The following is a 13700-nucleotide window of genomic DNA, read 5'->3' on the forward strand; positions in this document are numbered from 1 at the left end:
GGGCATGAGATATGCCCATTCAAAGTTTGACATTTCAATGGGTTGCTATAGCGCCCCCCTTTGGCCAGTTGATGTAATATTGCTTCATTCACATCCTCCCATGACCCTCTACCACTGTGCCAAATTTCACATGGATTGACCAAGTCAGTGAGGAGAAAAACATGGGACAGACACACACACACACACACACACACAGAGTTTTCCATGACACTCAGATTTTTTACAAGTTTCCCAAAGCAGCCCTTCAGAGCAGGTGCAAACTGTTAAAAGAGGTCTTTAATGTTGGTCTGTCTGTGGTGATGAAGACGATACTGAATACACACTTTCATGTAACTGATCTAACTGTCACAGCAGAAGTGTTGAAAACAACACAAAACAATGATTAAAAAATAGCTTTTTCTATGTGTTTCGGCCTTTTGTCCACACAAACTGCATGTTAGGTCTGGAAACGATCCTTTTGTAAAACTCTGTGCAGGATGAACATTTTCAGAAACTGTTTTCGGCAGGAAAACTACGATTTTGGCTCCAAATATCAGAGTGTGCACTGTCATCTCCTGTGTGGCGTCACAAATGAGGCGACATCATGTAATAGCAGGGGGCACAATATAGTGCTGGTTCTAACCTAAGTGCTAACAAACACTATTTACATGCTTGTACAGAAATGTTCAGGTAATCTTCCGCTCATGGATGGATCACTGAACAGGCCTACTGGGCACAGGCCCGGGGGATGCAAAGTGTCAGGGGCCCCTCGGCCTTCACCTGCAAAATGTCACCCAAACTCAACATGTAAAGACCAGAAAGACTCAAAGTACCAGGGAGAGACTCAAAAAGACCCCAAAGAAATGCAAAGGAGCTGCAAAGAGACACAAAATCATTACAAAATCACTGGCGCCAGGCGCCGTCAAAGGAAACCGGTGATCAGCCGCGCATCATGCCAATGTGAAAGAGCAGCTTTTTTTCTCGCTGTCTGATGCTGAAGGTCAGGGCCCAAGTGATGCTTCAATGCTTAAGTCTGTCAATGCTGAATGTGTTTAGTGTTTGTGATTTTCCACAGAAGTGGGATATGAAACTTTTATTACAATGAAATATTAGTAAATTGAATCAATAGTTGATGCCGCTGACTGAGCGTCAGGAACATTTAGATTGTTGGTAAAGTGTATAATGTGGAGAAAACCATATACATGTTTAGATGGTTTGCAAAATTTGGCTTCAAGTTGTTCGACTGATCTGAGCCTTGAACAGATTGATAGTAATCCTGAGACCTTGGTCGTGCCAGAACTCAAATATATTCTCGCCCATTCCAGAGGGAAAGGCTTTGTTGAAGGTACCCTTCCTCCCAGTAAACTTCACCATATCTTTCCCGGTTTAGTGCCAAGAATTGACGTGGATCTCCTGCCTAGAGTCAAGACAGAGCCTCAGCCAGACAGACACTGTATATGCGTGTCATGCCCGGTTGTAAAACAGAAAGTTAGGCCTCTCTTTTGGCAGCTGTGGCGTCTCAAACTTAAGTTTAATATTCTTATTTTCTCTTTAAACATTATCACTAATTTTACAGGAGACGTCTCCAAACAGAGACCGTCAGCGTTCATGACAAACGTCTTAAAAAATCTAAAACTGAACAAAAGCTTCTTAAAATGCTCAGTTTTTGGGAAACACATTTTAAGCTTAAGAAGATTCAATAACTGGACAGAGACCCACTTCACCCTGCGGCAGACATGACACCTGTGTGTGCTCTCTGTTCCTCAGGTGAATCTCGTACCTGCAGAGTGACTGCTGAGAGAGAATCGACCGGTGAGTTGAGAAGTCTTCGCTGAGCTGTAAGCGGTCATGGCAGACTGGAGCCTGCTGGGAAACTTCCTGGAGGAAGTCCAGGAGCACTCTACCTCTGTTGGCAAGGTTACGAACACACACACACACACACACACACACACACACACACATACATTGCATACATTGCATGCCAGGCAGGGCAGGGCAACTTCCTCTGCATATACACAAAATCAAACATACATATATTTCCATATCATCCTGTTTGTGCTTTGTTTCCTGGAAGTTTCTGTCTGGGACTCTTTTAATAATGAGCACATGTAAAGTTTATGTCACTATAGGTTTGTTTGTCCAACCTCCAAGGAAGCCATGAAGTCTGAAAATAACCTAAAATAAAATATTAATATTCATTTTATGTTAAATTAATATTTTGCTCCATGCTTTCTAAATTATCTCTCCTCGTGCAGGTTTTAATTTCATTGTATGTTTCAATTTAACTGACATTTGAGACAAAACACGAGAAACATGTGAAGCTGAGACAGAAAACTAAACATCTTTTGTCTTCCTGCAAAGACGTTTATGACATTTTCAAATCTTATTACCGAAGCTAACGCATCAACGACTGAATATTGTCATTATTTACTCACAATATCTTCATACATTTCCATGTCATTGTGTCTGAGGGTTTGATATGTGTGTCTTTGTTGTTCTTGGCTGCTCAGGTGTGGCTGACCATCCTGTTTATCTTCCGTATCCTGGTGCTCGGGACGGCTGCTGAGTCATCGTGGGGAGACGAACAGGAAGACTTTAACTGTGACACTGAGCAGCCGGGCTGCGAGAACGTTTGTTACGACCGAGCTTTCCCCATAGCACACATACGATACTGGGTAATGTACAACCTGATGTCACGTGATGTGATGGATCAAAGTGAAATAGTAGCTCCTCATATTTGGGTGTGATATCAGCTCAGTTTCAATTTCAATTTTATTTATAAAGCCCAATATCACAAATCACAATTTGCCTCACAGGGCTTTACAGCATACGACATCCCTCTGTCCTTATGACCCTCACAGCTGATCAGGAAAAACTCCCCAAAAAACCTTTAATGGGGGGGGGGGTAGAAAGCTCAGGAAGAGAAGAGCAACTGAGGAGGCATCCTTCTTCCAGGACGGACAGACGTGCAATAAAAATTGTTTCTTAGTTCCTGTTAGTACACGTGCTGCTATATTCTGAATTAGCTGGAGAGTTTTTAAGGACTTACTAGAGCTACCTGATAATAGAGAGTTACAGTAATCCAGCCTAGAGGTAACAAAAGCGTGGACCAATTTTTCTGCATCTTTTCGGGTCAGGATAGGCCTAATTTTCGCAATATTACGCAGATGAAAAAATGCAGTCCGTGAGGTTTGTTTTAAATGAGAATTAAAAGACAAATCTTGATCAAATATTACTCCGAGGTTTCTTACGGTAGTGCTAGAGGCCAGAGCAATGCCATCTAGAGAAACTATGTCATCAGATAAAGAGTCTCTGAGTTGTTTGGGGCCAAGAACAATAACTTCAGTTTTGTCTGAATTTAACATCAGGAAATTGGTGCTCATCCAAGTTTTTATGTCTTTAAGGCAGTTATGGAGTTTAGTTAATTGATTACTTTCTTCTGGCTTCATCGATAAATACAACTGAGTATCATCCGCATAACAATGGAAATTTATAGAGTGATTTCTAATGATGTTACCTAAAGGAAGCATATATAGAGTAAATAGGATTGGTCCGAGCACAGAACCTTGCGGAACTCCAAAACAAACTTTGGTACGTAAGGATGATTCATTATGAACGTCAACAAACTGAAAACGATCAGATAAATAAGATTTAAACCAAGTGATTTAAAAGGTTGAAGCGTTTCAGATTGTTTCTTTCCTTGCAGCTGTTGTTCTTTACCTGCAGCAGCTGAGTCCTATTTTTATCACTTATAAAATTAAGTTATTTTTCAGCCTTAGACGATCTGTTTGAGCTGAGACTTGAAACCAAAACAGGTCCCGACCAGGTCAGGTCTGCAGCATAAGTTAGCATGGTCATCTAGCCAAGTTAAAAGACCTTCATAGGACGACTTTAGCCTCAACATACCTCACTAAGCCACTAAACTTGGTTCGTGGTCCAACCCTCAGCAGCTCCTGTGTTCAGTGCAAGTCTGAGTAGGGTGGATGAGTCCAACAATCACTGACTTTCACCCAGAACGTTGGTGTTCGCTTTCCATAACATTGTTATTTTGTGTCTCTTGGCACTTCTTTTGCATTTCTTTGTGGTCTTTCGGTGGTCAGTTTGAGTCTCTCTGTGGTCATTACGTGTTAAGTTTGAGTGAAATTTTGCAGGTGAAGGCAAAAGGGCCCCAGACACTTTAGGCCCCTGGGACTGTGCCCAGTAGGACTATTCAGTAATGCATCCATGAGTGGAAGATTATCGGTACATTTCTGTGTAAACTTGTAAATAGTTATATTAGCAAGGTAAGAGCCAGCACGAGCTAGCATGTCACCTCATCTGTGACGCCATGAAGGAGATAACAGTGCACACTCTGACATTAGGAGACAAAATCTCAGTTTTTCCTGACTACACATCAACGCTGAAAACAAAGGTTCACCCTGGACAGAGTTTTACAAAAGGTCTGTTTCCAGCAATCGGTCTGACTCCAAAGTTGTCGAAAACCGACCTTGGTCAGTGACTTCCAGCATCAAAGCCGTCCTTTCACGTCAGCATGACACACGGTTGGGTTTAGGAAAAAAGAACAGGGGTTGGCTTTACAATCTTACAGGAAGTGAACACCGGCCTCCTGGGTGAAAGTTGGTGGTTGTTGGATCCATCCACCCTACTTGGAATTCTGCCGCTTTAACTTTTGTTTTTGTGCAGCTGCGTTTCCCCCTGACGCTGCAGGGTGTGTCATCGGGGTCTGGCGCCAGAAGGCACCGACCAAGCACTGGTATTCGACATCTTTGGAGTGAGACCGGGTTGTTTTTGTGTCTGGCGGTGTCAGGGGGAAATGTGACGGGACAACAACGAAAGTTTAGGTGTCGGAGGCCTGAGTAGGGTGAGTGGGAGTGGTGGTGGATGGGTCCAACAACCACTGACTTTCACCCGGGGGGCCTTACACTTCCTGTAAGATTGTAAAGCCAAACCCTGTTCTTTTGTCCTAAACCCAACCACGTGCTTTTGTTGTTGAAGGAAAAAAAAAACCATCAATTCACGGGACTGTATCAAACTGTACATTTCCTGTGAAAACAGAAGTGTATTTTGAAAACAGACAATGCATGTAACAGGCTGAAGTTGACACGGCGTCCCAGAACGTCAACAACCAACACACCCAGGGTACCTTGGACGTCATATGTGGACGTGGAAAGTCCATGACCAAACGTGGACATGTGACGAGGTCACAGTGAGAACAAACAATGTTTTCCTTTCACAAATTCAACATAACACAGGCCGAGTAACTGATATACAAATAGTCATTTGGGGGGGCGACGTAATCCTTTAAGTACAGTACTTGAGTAAATGTGCTGGATGTTAGAGCATCCCTGCTTCCACACAACTAAAAAAGTTTGGTAACACTTCATAAGACAGCCCGCGTGTTAGAGTGTACCTCCCGCCCACTTTCCCGGGAGTTAGCGTATAACTCCGGGGAACTTACATGTACTTTCCCGGGAGTTACGGTATAACTCGTGGTCACTTACCACATACTTCCCCGGGAGGAGTTATACCCTAACTCCCAGGGAAGTATATGCCAAGTGACCATGTCGTTATACTCTAACTCCCGGGAAAGTGGGCGGGAGGTACACTCTAAAACGCGGGCTGTCTTATGAAGTGTTACCAAAAGTTCATATTAAACAAACCTCCTCCAACTGAAACATGAAAGACCGAAATATTAACATACAGAACACGAAGTAGTGCCGAGTGTCTGCAAGAAATCTGTGTGCAGTGAGGCCACAATAATCTTTATATCCATGGTGTGTTTTAAAATAAGAAGCAGTGGTGGTAGTTTGTTTTCTACATCATGTAAAACTGTTGTAAACCTTTTGAGCGTCACTAACCTTTGACCCTGACCTTTGACCCTGACCTCCTCTCTCAGGTGCTCCAGATCGTGTTTGTGTCCACTCCCAGTCTGATCTACATGGGCCACGCCATGCACACTGTCCGCAGAGAGGAGAAGAGGAGGAGCAGAGAGGAGGAGGGGGGAGAGGGGGGAGGGAGAGAGGAGGACCAGGGAGGAGGTGAAGAAGGAGGAGGAGGAGGTGAAAGAGGAGAGAAGCACGGGGGACGAGGAGAGAGGGACAGAGGGAAGGACAAAAGAGACGGTCCATCAGCGGGTCGAGTCCGTCTGAGGGGGGCGCTGCTGCAGACCTACATACTGAGTATCCTGATACGGACCATCATGGAGGTACTTATATCTTATTTTGTAGCATACATGACATACTGCATGATAACAGTATTTCAAAATAAAAGTGGACGTAAATAAAAGAGGCAGCAGTGAATGGACGCAGCTGACTGTGACTGGACGTCCTTACAGGTGGTGTTTCTGAGCCTTCAGTACTTCCTGTATGGAATCTTCCTCAACCCTCTGTACGTCTGCAAGGTAAAAACAAAAAAACAAAAATCATTCAGAGTTCACTGTGTGTCTGAAACATCACATTCAGGTCCCACTGTCATACTCTGTGTGTCTGTCTCAGGCCTGGCCGTGTCCACATCCAGTGAACTGTTACGTCTCCAGACCCACAGAGAAAAACGTCTTCATAGTGTTCATGATGGCCGTGTCGGCCGTCTCTCTGGTCCTCAGCGTGCTGGAGCTGCATCACCTGGCGTGGAGACACTGCTGCAGGTACAGAGGGAACTCTGAGTTTGTGTTTGTGTTCTTGAACAGTTTAATGGACCATGATGGTGGCTTTGCATGTTTTGAAAGCTTTAATCAAACTGCATAAAGTCGCTGCAGGTGATTTCCAGATGCACACTGAGATCTAAAATGTTACGGTGATGAAACGTGTGACAACCGCATTTGAGTTGTGATTCTGCCAGACTGCAGAGCCCCTGCCGCTCCCTCAGTAACGTCACCACAGTTAACACACTTGAATCAGGCGTCCTGCAGAGCAGCGTCACGTCTCTCTGACCTGTCCTCATGGACTTCCAGGTAACAATAGTGTTCGCCCTCAGCCTCGTGTTGTTTGTAACTGTTGTGAGATTAAACTATTGAAACGTCTCAATACAGGCGAACTCATTTAGGCAGCAACTCACCATTAAGTTACAACTCTCTGCTGACTCCAGTTCACCGACTGCCCAGTGCGAATTGTTTTCCACTTCCACATGTCTTTAAAAACCAAAGCTCCACTCGAAATAAAGTGCAGATCTTCCACGCCACAGCTCTGATAATTCATTTAAATAAATGTGAAATGCGGTTTGGTGCTTCACACGCCTTGTGCCAAGAGCGCAGAGAAGGAGAGGGGGAGTGCGAAGCTGCAGCCGCTGCAGGCGTCTGTTCTCTGGGATTCTTCATGAGTATATAAAGCTTATTCAGAGGATCATTTGAAACATAAGTACGTGACTATTCAATGAAATCACAGAGGTTTTCCTGTATACAAAAACTGTATTGTTTTCTTGGGCGGTGGATTGAATTTTGAAAAAATGTGAATTTAATTTTATTTCTGAATCAACAGGAAATAAAGAATTTAGCTGGATCATAGGTTAAATTAAAGGCTCCTGACGGGAAAGTGACAAGAGTCAATATAAAATAAACCCTGCAGCATTTAAGGCCTGAAGAAAAGATGTTTGTGAGAAGCTGAATTTGATGTAAATGAACCAAACGTCCCCCCAAAAAGACTCTTTTCTCTTCAGCACTCTGTGAACTTCATATTGAAGAACTTTGAGGTAGACTGGAAATGAAAAGTCTGAGACTCAAAATTTCAAAACAAAATGACATCCTTGTCTGCATCACTGAATGGGGATTAAAATTAATATGTAAGAAAGCAAAGCATGTCGGAGAAGCAGGCTGGAGGACGAGGTCAGCCTAAAAAAGATCCATCAGGATCAGTTTAAAGGTCAAGTCTGTATTTTTCATATGCAGTGTAAAAATCCATCATCTGATAAAAACTGTTAGTCACAGAAACCCACTGAGTCCAATGCTTTTTATGTCACGGGTGTGGTTTGAACCCAACCGCAGCACCAAAGGCAGACAGGACAGTTTGTAATGATGCTTTACTATACAGCTTGTCGATCACAGAATGACCAGGTCAACAACTTCGGGGACCTCTGAGACACAAGTTCAGTCCAATACTTTGGCGTAGCACGCCGGATGAACGCTCAAAAACAGCAAACAGTTCAATAGTGTGCAGCAGTACGGTGAGGGAGCAGACAGGAGGCGGTGTCAGACGAGCAGAGGGTCCAACACCAGCAGAAGACCGGCTGCAGGTTAGTCAGAACTGGCGAGGGGAGAATGTGCAGCCATGTGGCGAGGTAATCCACAGCACGGGAAATCACAGGCAGCAGAACAGCTCTGTCTACACAGCCACAGGAAACAGGCGACCAGAAACTAGGAACGTGGAGGCAGAGCTCTTGGTTGAGAACAGAAGGCTGAGTGGTTTACCAGGGAGCAGACGAAGCAGGAGAGTCAGAGACAGGCGAGGTCGGCAACAAGGAAGCAGTCCACGAGAAATGCTGGAAAGTCTTGCATGGATATGACAGAGTCTGTGAAGCTGGAGTCTTAATAGTGTCAGGGCATGATGAGCCACAGGTGAGCGGCGTTACCTTGATGAGGTGGGTGTGGTGGACCGGCAGGAGCAGGAGATGTGTGGACAGGTGATAGTCTGGCAGGTGGGTGTGGTGGAGAGGCAGAGTGAGTGGAAATTTACTGGGTGAACTGAGAGAGTGGCATGTATGGCAGGTCGGATGTGCCCACTGTGACAGTGAGACTTTTTTAGGTTGCTGTAATACGTTTTGCTTCTTCTCTAACCTCGGGGCCGACTGCCATCTACTGAAATACACTGACTGTACCTCATATAACCTAGTCTCGCCACCAGACAATCAGAGATCTCCGCCTTCTGATAGTCTGGGGACACTCCTTTCTAAAGCGTGTTTAACACACCGGAGAAAACGGCCGGCAACAAAGCAACGCTTCTTGCATTTTTGAAAAGGACACGCCCTCCTGGAAATGTGAGCTTGAAAATGGATGCCGAGAGATTTAACTCCGTTTTATCAAACATGTGCTCAGTCCACAAGATTGTGGAAATGAAGGACTTACAGCGACTTTGTTTAAAACTTTTAACGCAGTCGGACTATGTTTACGAGCACAAGAGTTCAGCGAGCCACCGAAGGACCGCCCTGCGGATTTACTATTGGTTCTGCAACGTAGGGAGTTTTTTTAAACTCTGAAATTGTATCCGCCCATCTAAACACAAAATCAGGGAGAAAGACATCAGTCTTTAGTTAAGCAAAGCGTCTAAAGACTGACTTGTGAGTCTACATATAACCCCACTTCAAAAGATCTGAACTATCCCTTTAACCAGCTGCATCAGTAAAGTGATGAACACTTGAATGCATCAATGATCATAATCCAATAATATACAAACAAACATAAATCTGAAATGAACCATTCTGCACAATGAGCACTTTTACTTTTGATTCTTCTAAGTAAATTCTTTATACATAACTAAAATATTGAATGCAGAGCTTTGACTTGTGCCAGAGAGCATGTTGCATTTTGAATAAGTTATTTTCATAACTGAACAAGCAAAAACTAAAAATAAAGATATTCGTTCAAGTCAGAAAGCTGATTTTCATTTGAAATAAACTAATATTACTGGTTTGGGACTTTGCTCACATTTGCTCATGTTGCTTTAATAAACCAATAAAATCTCTGCCTTTAAAAGGGATGAAGTCAATATTGAGACGTCTGCTGTCAGTAATAACGGTTAGGCAGTTTTTAGAGGAAGAGGAACTCCACTGATTTCACACATCAAAGTCAATTTACTCATAATGAGGAGCCCTATTCAGCCGGTCTGAGGAGACACATCTGGTGATGTTATCAGGGTTATCTTGGATCAGACTTTGGGGATTCACACTTATAAAAGAAAGTCTGTGTTACAAGCTCAGAACTCGCAGATCAAAAGCTTTGGGTGTTTATTAGGCAGCGGGAGTCTAACAAAAAGTCACTGTTACTGTTAAAGTCAGGTTATCTCTGCCCTCGCTGCAGCTGTGTGACTCAGGGCATCTAGCCGGAGGACTGCAGAGTGCAACCAGCTGAAACTTCTCCTGGTTAGAATTTCATCAGTGTTTATGGTTGGGGAGGTTTTTACAGGGAGCTGTAGCTGCTGACGAGATGGAGGGAAGTTCAACATAATTCATTTACACATAATACTCACCTTGTTATGAAACAAAGCTGGATGAAAATCAGCGAAGTGTCCCTTTAGTTTCAACAGGAAGTTAAGAACCGGTGAATATCTGATGCATTAAAACATTCAGGTCTTTATGATGAGACTGTATCGCATCTGTTAACTGGTTAAATCTCTTTGTTGCAGGCATTACTTCTTCAGACAGAAGGCCGTCGCTCCTGCCAACGCCTCGCTGGCCCGACAGCTCTCTCTGTCCCCTCCACCACCCTCAACCCCTCCTCCAGACTTCAACCAGTGTTTGATTGGCTCCTCGCACTTCCTGCCCCTCCCTTTCCCCAACCACCGCCTGGCAAACCAGCAAAACTCAGAGAACATGGCCACCGAGAAGCACAAAATGGCTGCCGCAGCAGAGGAGGTCAACCTCCTCCAGATGAGCTGCTACTCGCCCGGATGGCAGGAGAGCGGTAACAATCAGATCCAAGATGGCGGATACCTGAGGACAGACACTAACTCCTACACCCCTGTGAGCGGGGAGATCAGCTGCCCTCAGATCCAGAGTGGCGCCCCGGACGGGCTGCTGCTTTGCCCGAACGGAGGGCTCTGTCAGAAGGACAAGCGAAGATTCAGCAAAACCAGCGGGACGAGCAGCCGAACGAGAGCGGACGACCTCTCTGTTTAGAAAGGAAGCGGAAAATGTAACTTCTCACACGCCTGCTGAAAAACTGTTTGACCTTTTTATTCATCAGCACATGAAAATGATACTCAGTTTATACAGCCGAAAGAATCAGTGCTGTCACATTTAGCACCAGCCACAGAGTGTAGATAAAGATGGACGACATGTCTCCACTTACCCCGGTATATCAAAATGAAGGCAAAATATCCCAGATACAGCCGCTGCCATCTTGCACTGGTGAAGTTATTTGGAGCCAGAGTTTGCGCAGTAGCGATCTCTGCTGGTATCAAGATCGCACCCACAGCTTGGTACACACAGCTGTCAATCAAAACCTCAATTACAACAACTAAGGCTAGCAAGCCCGTAACTTAGTGCCTCTCCCCATGTTAAGGGCCCCATGTGTCCTCTCCTATCTGGGGAGGTGTGTGGTTGACTCACCGCCAGGCCACCGCCGCTCTTGCTCATTGCAACCAGCTCGCTTGCACTGGACGACTCCACTGGACACCCCTTCTCTTTTCTTCGTGGTTGTTCAGAGTGAATGTGTATTCACATGGATAATTCATGGTGGCGTGTCAAACGCTTTCTCAGGCTCTTTTGTCTTCTGAATGTCTTGCGGCTCATCACTCATTACCACCAGCCCCCAAGTGTGATGTCAGTGCTGACCCTGCCTCCTACCACCTGCCTAAACCACACCCACATCTACAGGACATTCTTTAATCTACCAATAAAGCTGTCATAACATCATCTTTGGGGAAATATATTTGACGTGTACTTTGAGTTTTTAGTTCGGCCCATGTCTCATCAACTAACATGGAGGGGGCAGGGTTTATGTCCTGCACTGCAGCCAGCCACCGGGGGGCGATGCAGATGTTTTGGCTTCACTTTGGGGAGCTGTCATGTCGTCCATCTTTATTTACAGACTATAGTATAAGCACAAGCTCTGTTTTTCAGTTGTATCTCAAAAGTAATGAAACTGTACTCGCTGACTTGACGAGGAGACAATGAAGCGTTCAGATTGCAGTTTTAGGCCCCGATCACACAGAAAGTGTTTTGCAGGTTGCAAAATGTGAAGCGTGCCTCACTGCCTTCCCTTTATTGTTTATTTTTTTTACCAGTTGGTCCAGGAGCTTCTCCTCCATCATGGACGTTTCCAGGCATATTTTAGGATGACTCAGGGGCAGTTTGACAACCTGCTGTCTATCATCAGGCCCTGCATACCAACAATGAACACTAACTGCAGGGAGTCCAGTGGTCCTGCTGAGTGATTGAGCACCACCAGTTTCTCCTCCATTGTTTACCAACTGTAACAATGTGCAATGGGCAAAAAGCGGAGATGACGTTGGGGTGCTTTGTCACTCTGAGTTGATGTTTTTTCCACCTCAAGGAGTTCAGAGCACTCCGGCAAAAACGCCAGGTGCCTGGAGCACAGGAACGCGAGGCACGTAGCAACGCAAAAACAGCGAGCAAAAAGCTTCATTCTCATTAGAAACTATTACAAAAAGGCGTCTCCAGCTGCTAAAACGCTTTCTGTGTGATCGGGGCCTTAGTGTGTTTCTAACAGTCAAAATACAGCACATGCTGAGTCAAAGCACATTCATTTGGGGTATCCCGTTTGACATCATCTAAATGCAGACAATTCTAAAATAAAGATTTTATCGAACATCCGGCAATGTTGGAGCTGAAGGTAGCAGAAACCTCCCGATCCAAGTCAGCTCATATACATATATCATCTCTTTAGAGACGATGACATGATACATATGAAACGTTCAAGTGTAATGTATTTGGGGTTTGCCGAAACGCATAAAGCCAACATTTTCTTGTACCGACTGTTGATAGGAGCTGATTACAGCTGATGACCGTCAGTTGCTGCAACTTAAAGCAAACATTCTCTTCAAAGGACATACGTACTGTCTTCTGAAGGTTGTTGAGGGAACCCGCTGATGGGATAACCCGTGACTGGAGCTCACCAGCCGATGTTTTTAAGCAAACTCTTATTAGAGGCTGATCTCTACATCTGACTGATTCAAAGCCCTTGAATCTACCCAGGAAATCACCGACTGAGCCTCACGCCTGTGGACGTCACAACACTGGGGCTGCTGGGAACGTTTTGACCCCTGAAGCAGCCAAATGTTTCACCTGAGGACTGAGCCGAAACTCACTGACTCGCTGTCGTTGGACAGTTTTGACTTTTCCAGTGAAGTAACAGGAATTTAACTGGTGTCATTTTGTTAAACTGTTATTGTTGTTAGCGTTCAGTAAGTTTTATTTGTCATCATTTTTACTTTATATCCAAGAGTCACCTGTTTTGATTTCCAACTGCCGCTGTGTCTGTTTTACTGGCTACAGATGTTCGTCCTTCATCAGTGGATAGGAACATGAAGCACAGATTTCATCTTGACACCAGCATATTTTTACTCTAATCCACTTTTTAGAAATTGTGTCTGAATTGCTCATATACATGACTTGTTTTTGTTTGACACCTGAGTCAGTTTGGAAGACAACTGGTGAGTTTCTACTGCACTGTATCATGTTAATTTCCCATTGTAGTTATGAACACATCTGGATACACGACAGAATACAGTCTTTATAATCTAAGATGGAGGTTGTGTGTTTCCTGTATTGTAGTTTTATATTTATTTTGGCACTACAATAATGTGAATGCTATAAATGCTTTGCAGATAAAACAATGAAGAACCTGTTAGAGTTTGTTTTGTCTCTGAAATAAAAGTTCAAATGCAGAGTTGTTTCTATAAGACGAACACCTGAGCCCTGCTCTTGTCTTTTCAAATCATGTAGCAATGATCCATGACCTGATGTTGTCTGGAAAGCTGAGACCGTCTTGATATAAATTACTGTCACCACTGCTTGAATAGGACACGAATAATTGACTTTTCATTGTCGGAAAA

General features: G+C 44.3%; 1 protein-coding gene across 1 annotated transcript in view; it reads left to right on the top strand.

Annotated features, from left to right (window-relative positions):
• The window catches only part of LOC126406800 (gap junction alpha-5 protein-like), a 20326-nt gene extending 6836 nt beyond the window's left edge, over window positions 1-13490 (top strand). Inside the window, exons 2-7 of the mRNA XM_050071305.1 lie at window positions 1747-1896; window positions 2490-2654; window positions 5876-6184; window positions 6314-6379; window positions 6474-6622; window positions 10308-13490. Coding sequence (XP_049927262.1) covers window positions 1828-1896; window positions 2490-2654; window positions 5876-6184; window positions 6314-6379; window positions 6474-6622; window positions 10308-10800 — 1251 coding nt within the window. The 5' untranslated portion in view covers window positions 1747-1827 and the 3' untranslated portion in view covers window positions 10801-13490. The remainder of the gene's footprint in view (window positions 1-1746; window positions 1897-2489; window positions 2655-5875; window positions 6185-6313; window positions 6380-6473; window positions 6623-10307) is intronic.
• Window positions 13491-13700: the final 210 nt, after the last annotated feature.

This window comes from Epinephelus moara, chromosome 19 (genome assembly GCF_006386435.1).
Source record: "Epinephelus moara isolate mb chromosome 19, YSFRI_EMoa_1.0, whole genome shotgun sequence".
Taxonomy (NCBI): Eukaryota; Metazoa; Chordata; class Actinopteri; order Perciformes; family Serranidae; genus Epinephelus; species Epinephelus moara.